The 22,193-nt window shown below is 36.6% G+C and overlaps 1 protein-coding gene across 2 annotated transcripts in view; it reads left to right on the top strand.

Annotated features, from left to right (window-relative positions):
* Window positions 1–22,193, top strand: part of MED23 (mediator complex subunit 23) — a 37,686-nt gene that overhangs the window by 12,961 nt on the left and 2,532 nt on the right. For both annotated transcript variants that reach the window (XM_002192493.7, XM_012572634.5), the window contains 17 exons: window positions 3,767–3,967; window positions 5,388–5,531; window positions 6,856–7,001; window positions 7,558–7,803; window positions 8,002–8,144; window positions 8,684–8,858; window positions 10,540–10,703; window positions 11,799–11,923; window positions 12,398–12,603; window positions 13,571–13,751; window positions 15,276–15,446; window positions 16,648–16,864; window positions 17,610–17,846; window positions 18,937–19,102; window positions 20,067–20,139; window positions 21,293–21,507; window positions 22,016–22,136. In XM_002192493.7, the coding sequence (XP_002192529.2) occupies window positions 3,767–3,967; window positions 5,388–5,531; window positions 6,856–7,001; window positions 7,558–7,803; window positions 8,002–8,144; window positions 8,684–8,858; window positions 10,540–10,703; window positions 11,799–11,923; window positions 12,398–12,603; window positions 13,571–13,751; window positions 15,276–15,446; window positions 16,648–16,864; window positions 17,610–17,846; window positions 18,937–19,102; window positions 20,067–20,139; window positions 21,293–21,507; window positions 22,016–22,136 (2,931 nt within the window). The remainder of the gene's footprint in view (window positions 1–3,766; window positions 3,968–5,387; window positions 5,532–6,855; window positions 7,002–7,557; window positions 7,804–8,001; window positions 8,145–8,683; window positions 8,859–10,539; window positions 10,704–11,798; window positions 11,924–12,397; window positions 12,604–13,570; window positions 13,752–15,275; window positions 15,447–16,647; window positions 16,865–17,609; window positions 17,847–18,936; window positions 19,103–20,066; window positions 20,140–21,292; window positions 21,508–22,015; window positions 22,137–22,193) is intronic.

Genomic DNA, 22,193 nt, shown 5'->3' with positions numbered 1-22,193 from the left:
GTGTACAGACTTGCATGAAGAATAAAGTGCTATTTTTGCATGCATAGTTGCACTTAGGCTCTTGTTGCAGTCCTCTAATCAATCAAAAACTGTTATTTTGGGGAATATTTGAGAGAGGAGGTAATTTTCAGGTGTTTTGTTTCAGTAATGTAAAAATATTTAATTAGCAGCTATTGAATTAATGATTTTGCTCTTTAAATAATGTATTTGGCTAGTCACCTTTTAAACCAGCAGTGGTAATCTGTAGCTTATCTGTACCTTACTCTGTGCAGGTGAATGTCTAATTGTATTCTCTGCTAGCTACAAACCAGCATAATTAGCATGGGTAAGCTGTTGTAAGCTGAGCTGTTAAGTGAAAGGAATGACATAATGCAATATTTAAAAATTGACTTTCACTTCTATTTTCAAAATTTCCGTTGATCTTGCTGTTCAGTTTTACTGGTGATAACATGGCGAAGTACTTAGTTTAAAGGGTGTGATTATTTTTTATAGATTTCTGAGTGTAAGGATGTGCATTGAGAACACTCAGGTATATGTTCCTTCTTTTTTCAATGAGGGAAACTTGAGAATGGCTGCCAAACTTGGGAGAGATTATAGAATCAGGTATAATATCAACAATAAGCTTTAAGGTTTTGTATCTTCATAGCATACAGTTTGTGGGAGTAGTTCTGCCATGTTTTAAGTACTTTAGGCATTTTGAATTGGACTTTTGGAGACACCATTTACTCTTGTAGGAATCTTGGCCTCTGTGGTATGGTCTTCTAAATCCATTTCTTAAGTGTAGATATTTACTAAATATTGTTTGTTTAAAATATTGAAAAGCTAGTATAGCTATCAGCCAGCCTTACTGGTTCCTTAAAATATTTTTCTTAAAGGAAATACTCGTAATACTAGCCATGCCCCTGCCCCACCCTTTGATACTCACCCTATCTCAACACCCCAGAAAAAGAAGGAATTAAAAATTCAACCCCAGATTAGAACAAGAAGCCACCCTCCAACTGAAGCTCTGATCCACTTAAAGAAACACCACTAGTCCATTAGAGTGCTGGCCTTGAGAAATTTTAGTGTCAAGTTGTCATGGAAGCACCTTCCCGCCCCCACCCCCCCCCGTATCTTGTCATAGTTTAATAATGTTTTCAATGAAATTATGGATTTTCAGATCTTTAAATGTTATTCTCAGAACAAAATGGAGAATGTGTTTATACAACCAAACTGTAAAAATTAGAGTCATGTTTAAGGGAAAAGTACAGAGATTTTTGAACTCTACATTTTTTCATATATAATCCAGAACAGCGTTTGGAGGTTTTTTGTTGTTTGTTTTTGTTTTATTTAAGCTTAGCCATGCCAAAACGTGAATTCCTACTTATTTGTGAGGGTAATCAGCCCTCCCCTATAATTTTATTCATCTCAGTTTATACTGAGCTTTTTTTCCACTTATGAGCTATTTATAAAACAAGGGCCCAATCCTGCGAGTTCCTGTGCAGCATGGTGTTTTATTTCCTAGAATTCTGAAACTATAGATACAAAATTTTTGCAAAAATATATATTCAATGAAAATAAAGAGAAGAAAAAATGCCAGAAAATTAATTTAATGAGGGTAGAATGTGATGTACTGTTATTTTTCTCATGGAAAACTGTTTTTAAAGCAATGAAAGTGTGGTTTTCAGAATAAAAGCTTGAATTCATTTTTTTAATTTCCTAGCTCTTAAACTTTTCCCAGTCTTAGAATTATTCAGAATAGCAAAAATTTCAACTGGAAATTCTGGCTCTCTTTTTAACAGTAGTATTTTTCCTGTTGTATTCTTTGAATAACTTTATTCCAAATTAATATAGCCTGAACATGATTAGGTTTTTGGACATTAACCCAGTGCTTAGCAAACTATTGAATTTCAAGCCCTGTACATAGTAGTTTTGCATGCTGGATTATAAACTAGTCTGTAGTGTTGTCTGTTGCACCCTGCTCTGCTTCATAAGTAGTTGCTTTGGGAGGGGGAGAAAAACAAGTCACAAAAGACCCAAAGTGTTCTGAACTGATGGTGCCAGTACTGCTCTCTGTAACCTGTACCGTGGTTGGTCTGTGATAATGACGTGGGAGAAGAGGTACCATCGGTGCTTTCTGTCTTAGCTAGAAGTTTGTGTTAAGCATGCTTCAGGAAAGCACAGCTGGAATTGTAGCTTTCTGCAGTTTTGAGCTGGCAAAGAGCATGCAACAGGGGATGCTGTTCACTGTGTTTTGTCAACTTTCCCAATTCTTGCATTCTACTTTTAATTGAAGAGAATCTCTTTTTTTTTCATAGCTAAAGAGTACCATCAATGAAGGTAGAACAAGCATCTCCTTTCAGCATCTCTCTTTACTGTTATTATATCTTTATGTATAGCCTTTTGTTAGGCTGCCTGGCTAGTAAGTCAAAGAATTCATCTAAGGCATCCCTGAAATGTTTTATGAGTATTGGGGTGATCTTTTAAAACTTTTTTACATATACCTTTTTGTCTCTAGAAAGGGATAATGCATTTTCATTATTAGTGTTTGAGCAGCTCAGTTCCTTTTCTTTTGTATCATAAAGTAATATTTTTTTCTTTAAGGCTGCATTATCTTACAGGCATCAGGCCAAATAAAAAAATGAATAAATGGGACCATTCCTGAGTACAGATTGCATTGAAACAAACAGATTATTTCCAAAGCACTTTCTGAGATAAGTTAAATTCTCCATTTTTTTCCCTTAATTATAGTACATTATATGAGTGTAACAATAAAAATGCAGGATAATAACAAAAAGTTGTTGCACTGAAGATCTTGCAACATGTGACATTATTCTAGTCTTCAACTGTGGCTTTATAATATGAGTTCCAAATTACTGGTAGGGGACTTATTTTATATACTAACATTTTATTTTCTATTTTATATATTCTGTACTGACAGAATATATCTGAATATATAATGCATTCCTTACTTGTTCATTATTAAAATCATCAGGGATGGTGTGTATTTTAAATTATTTCTGGGTTTGCATAGCTCAGTACAAAGACTGTGGCAGTCCAACATCCAAGGGGCTTCTCACTTTGATGTGTAATTTCTGTTCTATTTACAGTATGTAGAACACAGCACTGATTAATTTTCAAGCCTTTTTGATGTTGTAACCTGTGGTGCTATGTCAATAGAACAGCATCTAGTTATAGGGGTATTAACCAGATGTTAACTCTACTGCTAGTTGTAGGTGGTAGGTGAACCCAATATGAGAGTGAAAAAGAGAATAGTCTTCAAATAACTTCATTATGTATTGGGATGTTTTCTCTGAACTTGATGGTATAATTGATACATTTTCTTTATGGTGATCCCTACTTTTGAAATGGACTTAATGGAGAAAAGAAGGAATGAAAAAAAAATCCCAGCCAAATGAAAGAACCTCCACCTGTGTGTTTTAAGAATGGGCTTTGTTTTCTATGAGTGTCAGATCAGAGAAGTAACATTTTGCCTGAACATGCTATAAAACAGCAAAAAAAAAGCCCCCAGATGTTATCTGTGCATTGATGAGCTGTGTTTTGGAACTGAGTAGGGGAATTCTGGAATATATGATAAAATGTAAAAATCATTGTGACCTGTAACATAGTGCAGCTTTAATATACTGGCTTATCCTTAACTTAAGTTCAGACTTCATCTCATGCTTCCCAGCCTTCTGTCAAAATACTGTACTGTAACTGCAACTCTGCAAGTTCTGGAATTAATGGCAAGGCTTTTGGAATACTGTATCTGATCTCTGCCTTACAGCATAAGCAACGTTGCCCTGTGCTGGAGGACCAGCTGGTGGATCTTGTGGTGTATGCCATGGAACGGTCTGAGACTGAAGAGAAGTTTGATGATGGTGGAACCAGTCAGCTTCTGTGGCAGCATCTCTCCAGCCAGCTCATTTTCTTTGTGCTCTTTCAGTTTGCAAGTTTTCCTCATATGGTCCTGTCACTCCATCAAAAGGTAAATTGTTTGTACCGCTCCCACATGGTTAGAGGGATTTAAAAAGCAAAACCAGTATTTTTTTTAAGTGTCACTCATCCCTGCAAGAAGTACCTTATGTATAAGAATTAATTAAATTTGTAATCACTGTTCTCTCTAGAAGTCAAATTCTCAAGTTATGGTGATGTGAGCTAGGTGCATTTTTAGTGTATTCAGTTACAGGATGTTGCATTTTATTTGGATTCAAAGTGGGCTAATAACTAGAATAAAGAGATAAACTAGCATAATTCAGAAAATCTAAGTACTGTGGTGTTGCATCCAGTTTACAAACAAGTTTTGAACAGAGAGAATGCCTTGTTCTGTTTGTGGACTAAAAAAAACATGCCATGGAAAGGGATGTAGGAACTTATTGTTTGTCTAATCAATCTACTCAAGCAATCAAAAGTAATTTGTCCAATTATGATGATACTGGAAATCACAGTCCCAAGTTATTATTACTTCTTATTAATAATTCCATTTGAACTGATACTAGAACACCCTTTTCTCTGGTGCTTAGGGTTATAGTTCTAAGGGTGGTCATACCAGTCCTCCAGAGCTCTTTGCTGAGAGAGCTGTATGCTATTGATGGTAGGGTAGGGATCTTCTTTCTCCTTGCTATTTAGATGCGGTTTTCAACACGCACAACAAATTGCTCTGTCTTCATTTGTCTACAGTTCCGTGTTACATAAAAATTTTCTATGCATGTTGCGTTCCACTTGTGATGGATTGTAATTCTCTGCTGTCTTTGTTTGAAATTCATTTTACCAGGGCTGTATTCCTGTAATTGCTGTTAATAAACCATTGAAACAATAGGCATTATACAACACAATTGTACAAATACAGTATAAAACTATAGCAAGCAAGATAAGAGTAGAATATTAATTATTAGGGAGTTGCTGTTACAGATAAAGAAGTTAATTAACAAAAAAAACCAAACAAACAAACAAACAAAAACCAAAAAAAAAACCCAAAAAAAAAAACCCCAGGTGAGACCAGATGAAGCAAACCAAAGTTGTTCTGGCTCAGGGACTTTCTTTGTAGGAGTTTATAAGACCTGTGGCCTGATGCTAGCAGTGGCAATACTGTACTTCTCTACGGGTTTATAAGGTAACAATTTAAGACCAATATTTAAGTGTTGCTAGTGTTTCAAAGCAGTGATCCTCAGGAGTTTGTATTTTACATCTTAGCATTAATTGTTGTGGCCCTCACAGAGTCCATTCATGTGCTGCAACTAGTGTACCTGTTTCCCTTCTTTCTGAAAATGATGTATGTTTCTGCCTAAGTCCTGCTATAAAATTTTCTGCTGAAACAGTTTCAGTGTGCCCTTCTGGTTTCATAAGAATCTTTGCAGTGATTTTTCTTCTGCATGCAGTATTTGTCTGTTACTGAGTGTTCTTGACAGTTGGCAGGCCGTGGTCTCATTAAGGGGAGAGACCACCTGATGTGGGTGCTACTCCAGTTCATCTCTGGCAGCATCCAGAAGAATGCACTGGCTGACTTTCTCCCAGTTATGAAGCTGTTTGACCTCCTGTATCCTGAGAAAGAAGTAAGTCTCTGATACTAAAAGTTTTATTTTTAATTCGACTTGGGACCTTCATCTATTAATACTACTATCCTTCTTGAGTCACTCTTAGGACAGTGTGCTGCATAGTTGGAGGAAGATGTTTCGTAAGTTTTTTTGAGGATTTCATATCCATGTAACCACGTTTCTTTTTAGGGGCAAGAAAGACTTGTGTTAAATCCTCTCTTCCTTGGCTTTGGTTTGACTAAGGTTTTGAGGCATTTATTAAAGCACTGAAGAGCCTGTAAAGGAATAATGTGTAATTGTATTGTTACATCTGGGCTGAAACAGAGTAGTACTTTAAATTCATTCTGCAGGGGCAGATCAAATCATAAGCATGCTTTGTACATACCTCTAGAATTCAAGTTCCTGAGGAAGGGGCACTTAATGAAGTTTCTAATCTTTAATTCTGGCAGCACTGTCAGTGTGAAGTCCTCCTTGCTTACTCTTATGGTAGTGCTTTTTACTTTGGGTGAATGGATAGAACATTACAGGTGTATGATGTATCAAACTCATATGTAACAGTTTTTCCCCCTGATGTGTTAGTTTTGACCCACAGGAATTCTTCAGTGTAATTTGTGTCAGAAGATTTCAATTGCTTTTGTCAGCATCAGATGCTGGAAGAGCAATAGGACTACTTCAGCTGTTGTGATGGCTCCAAGTTACACTTATTCAAAGTCTTTGACTAGTGCCTTTTAAGTGCTACATTTTAAGTGCTTGTGAAGCTGCATCCTAGGAAGCATTTTTTTAAGATTCAGTTTCACAAGCACTTAAAATGTTATCTCTGGACATTGCTCTTAAAAGGATCTGCCTTGCTATCCTGTTGATGATGTATTGGTGCTGTCTCACTTGTGCTGTTCAGTGGTGTTTGTGCAGCAGTAACTGTATCAAAGGGAAAGAAATGTGGATGTTGACAAAAGGGGAGAGCCAGAGTTCCTTTTCCAATGGCACTACTGTAGCTAAGTCTGGATCCAACACTTTTTAATTTTGTGTTGTATCTGTTCCTTTTCATAAGAAGTGTATTAATGTTTAAGGATTGACTGTGATGCTGAATAATTCAGAATTTTCATGGAAGCAGATACCATAACTGGTTTCTGAATAATGTGTAAGTGTGAGGCTGAGAGAAAAAGCATATTCTTTGTATATGTCTGGGAACTGTATACTCGTAAGCATGAACTTCCTTTTGCCAAGGCCTTAGATAATTTGTTAAAATTACTGAAAATCTGATCTTGTGAATACTGGCTATCTAAGTTGGTTTTTCTGCACATTAACCCATGTGCTATGTCACATTCATGTGTTCTTTCTTTAGTATATTCCTGTACCTGACATTAACAAACCCCAGTCAACTCATGCTTTTGCAATGACCTGCATTTGGATTCATCTGAACCGGAAGGCCCATAGTGACAACTCCAAGTTGCAGATTCCCATTCCTCATTCTCTTAAACTTCACCATGAGTGAGTGTGGGGGTTTTATTATGTTTAGGAATAATGAAATTGGCAGTTCCAAGTCTGTATTCAGAATGTACTGTGTGATGGGATGCTGTATAAAGATTATCAATAGAGTGACTTCAAAGTCATTCAAAAAGATAGAGCTCCAATTCAAACTATTTCATAAAAAGTGAAATGTTGTTATCCAACTAGCAGAAAATATATATTTTGTCTCAGAATAATAAGTCTTTTTACTGATATCTGAAAGTAAATGAAGAATTTTGTTTTGTTACGGTGTGGTTTGGAAAGCCTGGATAAGCAGTAAATTGGATTCAGTTTTTGTCTGGAAAGGTGATTTTTAATTGTGTTTTTTTCATGAACTATTTCTCCAATGTAGAAAAATCGTAACACAGTGAAACTGTGGCATAAGAAGTAATTGTTTTGCTGTAGTACCATTAATAACTATTTTGATTTTTTTCTACTATTTTATAATGGGTTTTATGACTGAGATTGTTGTAGCTGTATTCCTTTAATGCATGTGTATTCTTCTTTCTGCTTAATGTTTAATCTTTCTGGCACACAGGTTTTTGCAACAGAGCTTAAGGAATAAGAACTTACAGATGAATGACTACAAAATTGCCTTGTTGTGCAATGCTTACTCAACCAATTCTGAGTGTTTCACTTTGCCAATGGGTGTGCTAGTAGAGACTATTTATGGAAATGGCAACATGAGGACACCTCTTCCAGGCACTAATTGCATGGCATCAGGGTCTATCACCCCATTGCCAATGAACCTCTTGGATTCACTCACAGTTCATGCCAAAATGAGGTACAGTATATGCAGCCAGCGTTTTCTTGTTAACCTGTAAATCTGTGTGTAGCCAATTATCATCAGAAAGGCTTCCTGTGGCTGGACATGTCGTATATAGATCTATTAATTTACTTTAAAAATTAAAGTGTGATTTAAAAATGTGTTAAATTTCAAGTCCATGGTTTTGATTTAAAAACACTTTCTCTTTTTTCCCAGTCTCATTCACAGCATAGCTACAAGGGTAATTAAGCTGGCTCATGCAAAATCTAGTGTGGCCTTGGCTCCTGCTCTTGTGGAAACCTATAGTCGCCTATTGGTTTATATGGAAATAGAATCCTTGGGCATCAAAGGCTTCATCAGTAAGAAATAAAACCTTTTTCCCCCCTTTCTTTCTGTTAAGTAATATTTTTGTTTAATGGCAACTGGAGACCATAATGAAAATGAAAATATAATGATGCAGCATGTATAAATTAGTTTAATATAAAAAAAAACTGTGAAAGTTGTCCTAGTGCTGCAGTAAATTTCAGACTAGTTGTGCTGCTGTCCCTTTATGCCATCACTTGTATGTCCAGGACCTTTCCAGTTGTGCTGTGTTCTGTAAAAACATGCTTAATGGAAAAGCATAAGCGAAGTTACTTTGAGACACATGGGATACTTAATTGCTCTTGTTAAAATAATTGGCATGTCTGCAGTATGTATGCTGTTCATTCAAAAGATTATTAAGCTGTATACATTTACAGCATCTTCAGACACCACTTGCACATATGATCTTTGGAAGTAATACTCTTTTCAAATCAAATGTCTGTGACTTACAGCCTAATAAAACTAGTCTACCCTGTAGTTGTATTTCAAGGTGTGGTCAGTTGTAAAACTTATCTTTCCAACTTTTTTCCATAAGGTCAGCTCCTGCCAACAGTGTTCAAATCTCATGCATGGGGAATTTTGCATACTCTGCTGGAAATGTTTAGCTATCGGATGCATCACATCCAGCCTCATTACAGAGTCCAGCTCCTCAGCCATCTTCATTCCTTGGCTGCTGTGCCACAGACTAATCAGAACCAACTTCATCTCTGGTGAGTGGCATTTGCCATATTTGTCCATAATCTCAGACTCCTTGTTGAAAGCTGCATGAGAACTGTTTAAATGGCACTTCCCAGTCTTACTTCTGCGACTGACTTGTTTTGGGGTGTCTCAGCAGGGCATGCTTCAGCAATACTGTTGGATGTTAGCAGTAGTGCACTGCAGAGACACATGAGGCAGTGTCTGCAAACACATGGCAGCAGTGTCATGACTCAGCACGCAGGACAGTTCTTGGACAGAACCGTAATGTCCAATAAGTGTTTCTTGCATGGTAGATAAAGGGCAATGCCTGCTACTTGTAATGTGCTTGGCTTGTCTGCCAGTGAAACTGTGCTTGCTTCCTTCTGTAGAGGATATTTCATTCTATTACAAGAGTTAAGTTGGTTCCACTTAATTCTTATGTAAGGTTGATTTTCAGTCATATCAGAGAATTAATCTGGTTCACCCTGCAGCTGAAAGGTGTTTGTGCAAGGCGATGAACCTGAGTGGAGTCTCTCCTATGGTGTGTGTCATAATAGCCTAAAACTGGCTAATTTGAGTGCAAGAAAGGTGACAAAGCTGGTTAGAGAAGGTCTAGAGGGGTTTTGCACATAATTCCAGGCAAAAGCTTTGAGTTTACCTTACTGTTAACGCAGTTGAAGAGCACGCGATTCAGTTTCTATGTAGAGTCTGGGGTTTGTTGTCAAAGAGTTGGGGAAGATAGTGCCATTGACTCTTAGAGTACAATAAATCTTGTGGGAGTATGTGAGACAGAGTAACTTCATTATTGCTAGTTCAGATAGAGTAAATCTAATTATACAATAAGTTAGTGTCATAGAGTGGTTTGGCTTGAAGGGACCTTAAAGTTCATCTAGTTCCAGCTCTTTTGCTGTGGGCAAGGATGTCTTCCATAGGATCAGGCTTCTCAATTTCATAGTCCAAATTCAAATTGCTTATCCTTATCCAAGCATAAAGAAAACAGGTTAAGACAAGTTTCTCCTTAAATTCAAGGCTTTGATGTCTTTATTGACCTCAATCTTGTTTTGTCGCTTAGTCTGTAAAATACAGATGTTAGTCAATTTTAATGAGCACTGCATGCAACTAGAATAAACTAAATTATGGCTTTGGCATATCAAAGACACAATGTTATAAAAGTCTTTCCAATGACTTCAAACTACCTGGTGTGAAAAGTGCTTCCTCCTAAAGCAACAGAAATTAAAGTGCTTTTAATCAAAAGTTACACTTCCTCAGCTTCCTAATTTCTTTAATAAGGACAATTTAGTACTGACTACTTGAAGATGGTATTTAGCTTTGAAGCTTCCTATGTATTATTCATGCCTTTTTATTTTGGTTTTGCATATATTTATTTGTATTATCTTCTTTAGGTAAAGATATGCAAGAAATAATAAGGGGGGACTAAATTGGAGATACTTGGGGCTCTTTATCAGGGTCTCTGCACTTGGAATTTTTGCTAAATCTACTTTTGAGTGCTTTATTTGAAAATAAGGTACTGAAATAGTTGATCAATTTATTAAACAGTAGAAAAAGTGAACTTCTTCAAAAGGTTAAGAGCATAATGTTAAAACCAAAATGTTTCTATATTATTTGAAGCATTAAATGGAGGAAAAAATAGGTATTTTTGGAATCTTAGAAGCATAAGTATTACTTGCTAACTGGACTGTTTCCATCTTTCAGTGTTGAGAGTACTGCTCTAAGGCTCATCACAGCTTTGGGCAGCTCGGAAGTCCAACCGCAGTTCACACGGTTCCTCAATGATCCCAAAACAGTTCTTTCAGCAGAATCAGAAGAACTCAACAGGGCTTTGATTTTAACTCTGGCAAGGGCAACACACGTGACAGGTAATAGCAGTACATCCCAGGAAAAGCTGTAGTCAAACCATTTCTCTAAAGTACTGTTCCAAAGAGTGTTGTGGAAATGGCCTATAAAACATATCTCATGCACTTTTGGTTTTGAACAAAAAGTGTACTTTTAATTTTGTACTTTTTGTACTTTTAACTTGTATTTAGGCAAAAAACTATTATTGAAGAGACCATGAGACATTCTTTAAAAGTTTATTCAGAGGTACACTGTGACTAGAGGTTTTTTATTGTCTTCTTTTGAGTTTCATTATTGTAAATCTAAACGTTTGGAATGATTACTGATACATGCTATTTAAATAGCATGAAATACTCACAGCAACTATATTGCTCATGTGAAAACCACTCCCTCTATAGATTGCATTTAAGAAAACAGTCTGAATTTCTAGTTTCTTTTTTTGGGAAGAGAAAAAAGGAAGCTTTTATTGTGTCTTTTAAAGTTTTAACAGTGTTCAGTGACATGGATCGGGTTTTTGTTAGCTTTGAGGGACATATTTTCTCTCTCCTTTTTTATGGTTCTAGTCTGCAGAAACACTGGAGAGTTAGAACAACTGATTCACGAAGACTGGAGGTGGAGGTGATTTGAAAGGGAAAGAATTTCTATGTGTTGGGGTTTTTTTTTGTTTTTTTTTTAACAATTTCTCAACCTCTGATGAAATCAGCCCAAGGGTTGGGGGAATGAGGCTTTCATTTCTACAGCTTAATTGGGATGGGTACTTCTGAACAGCCTTTCTGAAGCAAAATAAAATGGCATCTGGCAATTTCACCATCATTATCTTCCTTAGGATTTTTTTCTAAAAGTCTAGTCAGTTAATCAGCAGAAGCTTGTTTTAGTGACATTACAGGAAATTAAATACAAAATGTTAAAACCATGATTGCTTTATTTCTAGCTCAAACCTTATAAATAATTTTCTTATTGTTAATAGTATAAAAAAGGTAATATCCTATAGAGCAAATAAAGTCAAAGAAAGGGGCTGGGTTAAGTTTGACAAAACCAGGAAATTGTGTTGGACTAGAAAAGCCTGATTCATATGATGACAAAAGGAAAAATTCTAATACCATCAATCCATTTTTTAGACTTCTTCACAGGCTCTGATTCAATCCAGGGAACTTGGTGCAAGGACATACTGCAGACTATCATGAGTTTCACTCCACATAACTGGGCATCACATACACTAAGCTGTTTTCCAGCTCCTCTGCAGGTAATAGTTTAAACCTGAAGACTTTACAATTGGAAATACAGTGCATTTATTCTCTTAACCAGATCCTTTGCCTCTTGTGGGTTGGTGAGATTCTTTCCCTGTCTTGACTGCATTAATCTCAAGTCCCTAAAGAATGCAGCATGATTGTAACATTGCTATTTCTTTAGAAATGTGTTAGCTACATTCCCCTGGAATATTCTAAGGTCAGATTTGGTCAACTGATATTTCTGGTGCAAGGTAGACCAGATGGTTTAAAAATTAAAAACTAAAAAGTTGGAAAAGCCATTTTTTCTTATGGCAGTTTGGCATGTAGCTTTGTTAGTGATAAAACAGTCACTGTGGTATCACAGTGAAATAAGTAGGCTGTATGGTACAAGCAAGTAGGAACCCATACAGTGCTAAATCAGGCAAAATTTTCCTGTTCAAATGTTTTACTGTAGGCTTTCAGTCACAGCAAAGCCTCCTTTTTTTTAGGTATTCTTCAAGCAGAACAATGTGCCTCAGGAAAGCCGTTTTAATCTGAAGAAGAATGTGGAAGAAGAATACCGGAAGTGGAAGTCGATGACCAGTGAGAATGAAATAATCACACACTTCTCTGCTCAAGGTTCATCCCCGCTTTTCCTTTGTCTCCTGTGGAAGATGTTGTTAGACACTGATCACATTAATCAAATTGGTTACAGGTGAGATTAAAAAGTGCCATTTCAAAGTTATTACAGCAGTGTTCTCAGCTCTGAGGACATAATTCATAATTAACAGTTTCTTTTAATTAATTTGGAGCATGCATAGCATGGAAGTTGAGAGTGGAACTAGATAGTATCCAGCATGCCATAATAAATGCAGTGTTTAGGATTGGTTCCACCATGCAGTGGTCTGCAGTGCGTGTTTTTCCTGGTGAGAAACAAGGATGTGAGATGTTTGAATTAAGGAGTTTACTTGTAACAGCAATGTTTCAAGCAATCTGAATGAGTAAACAAAATGAAAAGCGTTCATTTACTTAGCCTTTATACATTAATAAAGGACAAATATTTCTTAAAAAAACAAATGTTGGATTAAGATGAAAATTAATTACAGAAGCAGTAATCATCTGATTTTTTAAAACTTTCTTCCTGGTAGAAATAGCATCAGTTCCACCTGTGAAAAAGGGATTTATTTATTTTCAGTCCTTCCTAGGTCTGCTGAAACAGTATTTATGATAGGATGTGTTACTCTTGTGTGCAGTGAGGAAATAGTTTATAATGCTATGGCTGTGCATAGCATGGGAAAATAAAGTTGAGTTGTAGAAGGTTGTCCTCAGAGGTGCATAACTACAATTACAAAAGTAAAGCATGAGTTCTGAGCAGAATACCACAGATGAAATAGGTGAGCTTGAAGCATTTCTCCTGAATAGTATTTTGACATAGGAATTCTCTTGCTTTAAAGTTGGGTTTTTTTGCTTTGCTTTGGCATTTACTTCAGTAATTTAATAAAACAGAGGGAATTTTGTCTTTTGTCTTTTTTTTTGTTTTGTTTTTTGGGTTTTTTTGGGTTTTTTTTTTTGTTTAAGACAATTGTGTTAAAAACTGCTTACTCATATCAAATAGACCAGTTAGGAATGTGTTAGGAACTGTAACAATTTCTTGTTGCCTTTTTATTTTTCTTCCCTGCTAGAGTGTTAGAAAGAATTGGGGCCAGAGCACTGGTGGCACATGTCAGGACATTTGCAGATTTTTTGGTGTATGAATTCTCTACATCTGCAGGAGGACAGCAGCTCAACAAATGTATTGAGATTCTCAATGACATGGTGTGGAAATACAATATTGTAACACTGGATAGGTTGATACTCTGTTTGGTAAGTATCACTTCAGAAGATGACAGTTCATGCAGTTTGTTTTATTACTCGTTTTTTAGGAGGATTCTTTTAAAAATAGATTGGTCTTAAATAGTGACTATTTGTTAAGTTAATAATCAAGAAAATAGTAGATTATTTCTTTAAGTGACATAAAATTCCAACTCTTACAATTGTCTGAGTCTTCAGGGAATCATTTCTTGATTATTCAATGGCAGCCATTGAACTGATATTATTAAATGTTGTGATTGGTGGTTTGAGTCTCTGACCTCAGAGCTGTGCAGTTATTTAGGCTCTGCAGAGGGATGTGGACAGGCTGGATCAATGGGCTGAGGCCAGTCGTCTGAAGTTCAGCAAGGCCAGGTGCCAGGTCCTGCACTTGAGTCACAGCCCCATGCAGTGCTACAGGCTGTGCAATTCTGGGTTCCTCACTACAAGGCAGACATTGAGCGTGTCCAGAGAAGGGCAGCAGAGCTGTTGAAGGGTCTGGAGCACAAGTCCTGTGAGGAGAAGCTGAGGGAGCTAGGGATGTTTAACCTGGAGAAAAGGAGGCTCAGGGGAGACCTTATCGCTCACTTCATCTGCCTGAAAGGGGGGTGTAGCCAGGTGGGGGTCAGCCTCTTCTCCATGAGAAGTGATAGGCAATAGGACAAGAAGAAACAGCATCAAGTTGTGCTGGATTGGATATTAAGAAAAATACCTCCACTGAAAGAGTTGTCAAGAGTTGGGACAGGCTGCCCAGGGATGTGGTTGAGTCACCATCCCTGGAGATACTGGAAAGATATGTAGGTGTGGCACTTCAGGATATGGTTTAGTGGCACTGCTTAATTAATGGTTGGACTCAATGATCTTAAAGGTCTTTCCTACCTTAAATGATTCTATGGTTGTGCAATTCCTGCAGACTTAAAAGGTAGATAGGATATGGCATGCTATTCATTCATGCACAAGCATATGGAAAATCTTGTACCCATTTGTCTATGCGTTCTTTCCATACAAATCAGCCTCTTTCACCATAGTAAGACAGAAATGGCATTCTCTTGCTTTTTATGTTATCCTATAAAATTAGTATTCACCTTGAGAGAGCTACATTTGCCTTAAGTAATTGTCCTTTATATTTAATTTTAAATCTCATCTTAATGTAAAGATGTTTGTTTGAATTCTAATTTGGTTTTCAGACTGAAGTCCAATCATGTCAGAGTGGCCAAAGGTTAAAAGCCATCTTAACTTCATTGTCACTTAATTTCTTATTGTTAATAAGACAACTGACAGATAAAAGTGAGCTAGAATTACTTCAGAAAGTGCTAACACTGGGGAGTTTGTAAGCCCTTCTGCTCATAGAATAGAAAATAGGATAGGGATTGAACCTGCCTTTTTTTATGGCTTCACTTCAAAAATAGAGTTGAAAGACCACATATTCAGTGTGAATTTGTGTGCAGATGTAGCAAATTTGGCTGCCATGTTTTGGGGCTATACAGCAGACAGCAGTGTGAAGAGTAATTTCATGTTATCTGCTCTGTTTCACTTAAGGCTATGCGTAGTCATGAAGGCAATGAAGCTCAAGTTTGTTACTTCATAATCCAGTTACTCTTACTGAAGCCCAATGATTTCAGAAACAGAGTGAGTGACTTTGTGAAGGAGAATTCTCCGGAACACTGGCTGCAGAATGACTGGCACACAAAGCATATGAGTTACCACAAGGTATCACAGATAATAATATTCTTTTACTGTAATAATTTTTGTGGAATTGATGTCATCCATGATTTACAGGACAGCTTTATCAATTTTTGGACTTTCTTAGTAAGCCGTAATTTGTTTGGGCTAGTATGAAAATAATAAATCACTGTTTGTACTGACTTTGAAATTATAATGCAGTAATATTAAAAGATAGAAGTAGCTTAAGGATTGGGTGGATGTTCATTCTTGCTCAAGTTAGCCAAATAATTTTAAAATCTTGTTTATACACAAATTAACTTAAAACAGTTTTTGTGCATCAGGGAGAAGGCATTTTTTCTGGTGTTTTAAAACTATAGCAATAGTTAAACTTAACATTTTCTTCTAATTATTAAAACTTTGTATGACAAGAACATGATAGTCTGATATGTCAGGGAAGAGAGTTGCTGAGACTTTAATGCTCCTCTAAAACATACTGGTTCCTGCTGGCTAGAAAAGGATGTGCCAATGAGCTGTTCTGTCAAAAAATAAACAGTGAGATGGGACAGATACAAACAAGCTGTTATGTAGCTCAATACATGGGATCTATTTTGATCCGGGAGCTGTATTAGCCCTCTGACTTGGCTGTACAATGTTTTGACAGTGCCTAACTAAAAGTGTAAGTGTAGCAGGGAAGCAAATGAGCCTGGGAAGTGCTCTGACATGGCTGCACAGTCACTACACCCAATCTGGCATATAGAAATTTCTGTCACAGGTAAAACGCAAGTTCAGCCTTCAGCAGTACCCATCTGTTATTTGAGTACACTACAGTTCTTTTCAAGGGAATTATTTCATTCTTGCTATTTCAGAGTGTTCTAATTTAGCATATGATACAGAAACTTCCGGTAGTGCTGTTTTCCCCTAGGTTTTCTCTTCAATTACCTGACAAAGGACACTTTAATGCTGGCTGCTTTCAGCTTTGCTTTGGGGTTCTTAATGTTCTCTTATGCCCATTTTGAGTGACACTTTGTTCTGAGGTTTTTTTGTTTGAAGATGTTATCTACTATTTTAATAATCCATGTAAGTCAGAGTGCAATTTTCTTCAGTAAGCTTACAGTAAGCTTCACTGAATTCAAATATGATAAAGAAGGTTCTGAAGTGTCTTTTAAAAGCAATGTAGATGCTGAATGGTTAATCCATTACTTATGAAGAAAGAGACTTTGATTTTGGGGGGTTTCTTTCCTTCCAGAAATACCCTGAAAAGCTGTATTTTGAAGGCTTGGCAGAGCAAGTGAATCCCCCAGTTCAGATCCAGCCCCAGTACTTGCCAATTTATTTTGGAAATGTATGCCTGCGCTTTCTGCCAGTGTTTGACATTGTAATTCATAGATTTCTGGAATTGCTTCCAGTGTCCAAATCACTAGAAACTTTATTGGATCATCTGGGAGGTTTATACAAATTCCATGGTAAGTTATCCATTAATACAGTCAGATATATTCCTGTTGTGATCATTATGTCCTCTTCACCTCTTTCATTCATTTATTTTGTGTGTTAGCACAGCAGTGCCGTATTCCTTTCCTGTTCTCTATTTAGTGAATTTCAGCTTAATAACAGTGAACTTGTTTTTATTCAGGTATCTCTTGCTAATTCATGCTTCCTTTACACCTTCCCCTTCCATTCCCTTCTAGTAGTAAATACTGGGACCTGTGTCCTAACAAGCTTTCTGTTACCAAGACTGAAACAATGGGAATACTTTTATATGCACTTTTATATTAATGCACTTTTATATTATTTTATATTATTTTTTATAGGTGTCATTGCTATGTTATGCTCAGACAATTTACAGTACTCTTTCTTTATTGTGACTTCACACCTGAATTCTTCTTACCTAATACCTTGTATATAAAGAGATGTTTTTAGTCAGTTTACTTACAAATATATTAATATTACCATTAAGTTGTGAACTGTTAGTAATACTGATCTTTTGTTCCACTTCTTTTTTCTGCACAAACACTGAAGTATGTACAAGACAACAGAAAATCAGTTTTGTAGAGTATATTGAAATAAAGAACACAAATCAATTCCATATGTGCTGGTTTTTAATAAATGCAACTTAGTCTTGCAGAGCTCTTGATTTTAGTTTTGTTTACTACAGATAGTGATGCTGGAAGTTATTTCTGGCTTTTATTGTTTTCTCTTTCTCCTTGACAGACCGACCAGTGACCTACCTGTATAACACTCTTCACTATTATGAGGGGCATCTGAGAGATCGCACAAACCTCAAGAGAAAACTTGTTCATGCCATAATTGGCTCCCTCAAAGATAATCGTCCACTAGGCTGGTGTCTGAGTGATACTTATCTCAAATGTGCCATGAATCCCCGAGAAGAGAATCCATGGGTTCCTGATGATGCTTACTATTGCAAGCTCATTGGAAGACTAGTAGACAATATCCTTCTAAAAGATTGCTTTAAGTAAGCTGTGACAAATGTCTTACAGCTTCATTTCATCAAAATATGAAGTTCCATTTCTTTAGTATTCTATCAGGGATATGGTGCCCTAGTAGACATCTTAAAAGATATTATGAAAGTGAAGTACAGTACAGCTGTATAAATATTTCACTGTTTAAGCATCACTTAGAGATGCAATTACTGATGTACATGCTTTCTGAATTGAATTTTGATTGTTAAAAAAAAATAAGCTTGGTGCAAAGTGTGAGTTTTAAAGAATTTTTCATAAATGAGATTTACTATTACTGTTTTCTAATGCCATTTATTAGTATTACTGAGAATAAAATATTGAGAGTGGTGCCATATTTAAGATGTGGAAATAGCTGGCAAATTAGAGAATAGGAATCTTCTGGGACTTTGGCTTCTTTCTGGAGCAGCTTTACAAGAGTTGGCCAATCTTCAGGGTTTTACAAATTCTTTCATTCCTTCTCCTGAACTTCCCTTTCTTAAGTGTGTAACTTGAAAGTCCATTCAGTGTCTCCAAAGAAAGCTAAAATAATACATATTCCTGCTTTTATGCAAATGTTAACTCTGGAGAACTTTTCTGTATGTATTTCAAATAAGTCTTGTTTGGGAAAGTGGAATATTTTCAGAGACTAAGCAGATGCTCCTTTTGCATAAACTGTCACCCTAGAAGTCTGCTGGGACATCTTACAGAGAGGCAAATTAATGGTTTCTGAATATGAGCATAGAAAATTCCTATTATTTATATTTTCTCCTCTTGGAAGCAGAAACTGAATGAGATGGTTGGTGTTTTTTCCACCTCTTAATCAGGGAAGTTTATCCTTTGCATGGCTTTGTGAGTATAATATATTTATAGCTATGTATTCATGCAGTCCTTCAATGATTATCAGCATCTTATAGTCAGACTTCTGTATGTCGTCCTTTTTAATGAAATGTGATTGTTCTACTTGTTTTCAATAATTTTCAGTTCAGTTTAGTATGTGGTATATGTATCCATTTTTAATCACTGTGCTGGCTTATACTTATCTGTGTTGGGGCAGCTTTTTTTTCCTTAACCATTGCCACCTATGGCAGGCAAATCACCTGGTCCATTTCCAAATTGTGACTGGAGATTCAATGAATTTCCTAACCCAGCTGCCCATGCTCTGCACGTTACCTGTGTTGAGCTCATGGCTCTGGCTGTTCCAGGGAAGGAGGTGGGCAATGCTCTGCTGAATGTTGTGCTGAAGAGGTATGTTGACTTTCTGAAATGGTTTTCTGCAGTATATCGTGCATAATTAGAGATTGCTATGGTAGTCTCTGATACTAAATTTATTATTTAAAAAGTAAGTGTATATAAGGTAACATTTTATATAGAAAGTATTTTTGGATGACAAGCAAGGTGACAGGGATCAAGCAGAAAAATCATGTATTAGATTCCTATGGTGTAGTGGATTGTGTGCTTCAAGAACAGTTGACATGGCATGATGCCCATAAAAGTTAGGGGAAAGACATCACACAGGCCAAGATCTTATCCATTGGGTTCAGCAGGAAAGCCTGGAGAAAATCTGTTATTCTTAGAGCTGTACTGAGGAGGACAGTTGATACCACAGCATCTTTGAGTGCAAGGAAAGGGACAGGAATCATTGGCAAGACTCTGAACCTTCCTGATGCTGATGCTGATGTAGATCAGAGGTACTTTGAAAGAGTGGTGTGCCAAGGCTGACCTTTTGTCACGATGCATTAAATTTGACCCATAGCTGATTCTTGAGCAATCACTGAAAAAGCTGCAGTGAGAGACAGGACCTGGTATTCTTGTAGCCATTCAGTTGACATCACTGAGCAGTGACAAACTGGAATTGCTTGGGTGTAGCCTTATTTGGCTTATTATTGTTAGTTCTGTTTAGCGCATATGAAGGTAACGAGTCAGTAAAGGGACAAACAGCCCTTAGGCACTAAAGCTTGAGGAAAGAAGTTTGAAGCCTTTGAAGGACACTTGCTGCTAATGCAAAACACACCTGCATAAAGTTTTGCACACAGCATCCCAATAGCATTTATAACATCTTTTGGCTCAGTAAATACCTGTGTGTGTTTTTGTAGTTCTCTCAACTTGACAAACATTCTTGGTGTAAGTACACCTGGTCTGTAGATGCATGAGCAGCATAAATTGCAGTTGTGTACTTTGGAGCTTTAGTTTTCTTTTTCTTTGTTTCTAGTCAGCCCCTGGTGCCAAGAGAGAACATCACAGCTTGGATGAATGCAATTGGACTGATTATCACAGCCTTACCAGTGAGTCACTATGTAGTATTTTAAAATTTAAAAATTACTCTTCCATGAAACATTTATCATCTTTCTAGAGTGCATTGTAAAAACTTACAGCCAACATCTGTGGAATCCACAGCAGGGTATTTACAAGGGTGTGTGCATGTTTGAGAAAAGTCTACTCCTCCAGCATAGAAAAATTGACCAGGTGTTTTGTTTTTCTATTGCGTTTTGATGCTAGGATGAAAAGAAGTAAATCACTCTTGTTTAAATATATAGTTAAATGCCATATGTGTAGTATTGAGAACTGGAGCTATATAATAGGAAGATCTATAAAGGTTCTCATGCAAAGTTATTTTTTGATTATTGCTTGCACTTTCACATCCTGTGGTTCTTAAACCGTGTAAATGAGATGTGGCTAAGATTGCAAAATGTAATGTCTGCAGTACTGCAGTTTGTGTATCAGTAGAAACTTTGATCTTTTGAATATCATTACTCTTGGTACTTGACAAAGACTGCCAAAGTCAAAGACAAAGAGTAATTTTGATCTTGCCATATGTGTTGGCTTGTGTGTGTCACAGCTGTCCTTCCCTTATGACCTCTCTTCCCCAATAAAAGGGTTCCTCTTCTTGGAGGGAAGCCAACATAAATTTAATCCTTATTATTTTTATAATGCTACTTACTCTTCCTGTTTCTTCTCCTTATATCTTCATCTATATTCTTTGTCTTTTATACTTTTTTTTATTTCCTATTTCCATCTTGATTTTTTGGTCTGTTTGTGCCTGCACTCAGAAAACTATATAGTTTTCAGACCTATTTCACTAAGTCTTTTTGCCTTGTCTTTGCTTCTTTTCAAGACCTTTATATCAGGTGATTAAATAATTAATTCATGAGATATGCCTTGATAATGCCACACCCTATGATCATACCCACTAACATAGATGCTTTCTGCATCATGCATCTTTAATTTTCATCTTCATCAGGCATGGTTATGAACTACCATATGTATACCATATGTAATTTATAACAGTTTTATATATACATGTATATGTGTATATACGCTTTTTAGAAATGCCCTAATAGCAGGAAAAGCTAAGAAAGTGTTGTCTTAGGTAATGTTCTTTTTATAAACAATTCTGAATTTTTAGGTTTGTTCTCCTGGTTTGGTTTTTTTCCCCAGGAGCCGTACTGGATTGTTCTCCATGACTGCATTGTGAATGTCATCAACAGTCCCAGCTTGACATCAGAGACAGAGTGGGTTGGTTACCCGTTCCAGCTGTTTGACTTCACAGCATGTCACCAGTCTTACTCCGAGATGAGTTGTAGCTACACTTTGGCTTTGGCACATGCAGTTTGGCATCATTCCAGCATTGGACAGCTTTCTCTCATTCCTAAGTAGGTGCAATGATATTTGGTAATATAATTTGTCTTTTAAATTCCACACATAATGTAGATAACAAAACTCCACCTATAGCACTTATACCAGTGAATAAATAACTACGAGGGAGCTCCAAGACTTGCCAGATGGATCACAAGGTTTTTTCCAGTTCCCTCTTCCATTGACATAACTCTGGTTGTCTATAGGCTTTAGGGCTGTCATGTGGTATGACTGCCTTTAATAAGCCTTTTAAAATCTAGATTAGCTTTTATTAATTTAAATTTTTCTTAAATCATGGACTGTAGCATGTTCCTAAAGCATCTGTAAGTGTAACAGTAAATATTCTTAATTCTAGAGCTGCCCTATTTTCAAATAGCTCATTATTTCAGGAAAAAAACAATGTGACTCTGGAAAGGTCTCAATCTGTGAGAGAGACTTTGATGTTTTGGCTAGAATTTGGTGGAGGTGAAAGAAATAGCCCAAAATAACCAAACAGTTGATGTAGTAATGTCTTGACTACTGCAGGTTCCTCACAGAAGCTTTGATACCCATTGTGAAAACAGAGTTCCAGTTGCTCTATGTTTACCACCTCGTTGGCCCTTTCCTGCAACGATTCCAGCAGGAGAGGACACGGTGCATGATAGAGGTAAAGTCTGGCTCATAGTTTACTTTATACTGTATGGATTATTTTATCTTTGCAATT

Source organism: Taeniopygia guttata, chromosome 3, assembly GCF_048771995.1.
Source record: "Taeniopygia guttata chromosome 3, bTaeGut7.mat, whole genome shotgun sequence".
NCBI classification, from domain to species: Eukaryota; Metazoa; Chordata; class Aves; order Passeriformes; family Estrildidae; genus Taeniopygia; species Taeniopygia guttata.
The sequence above is the reverse complement of the archived record's forward strand: the minus strand, read 5'-3'. Positions and strand labels throughout refer to the sequence as shown.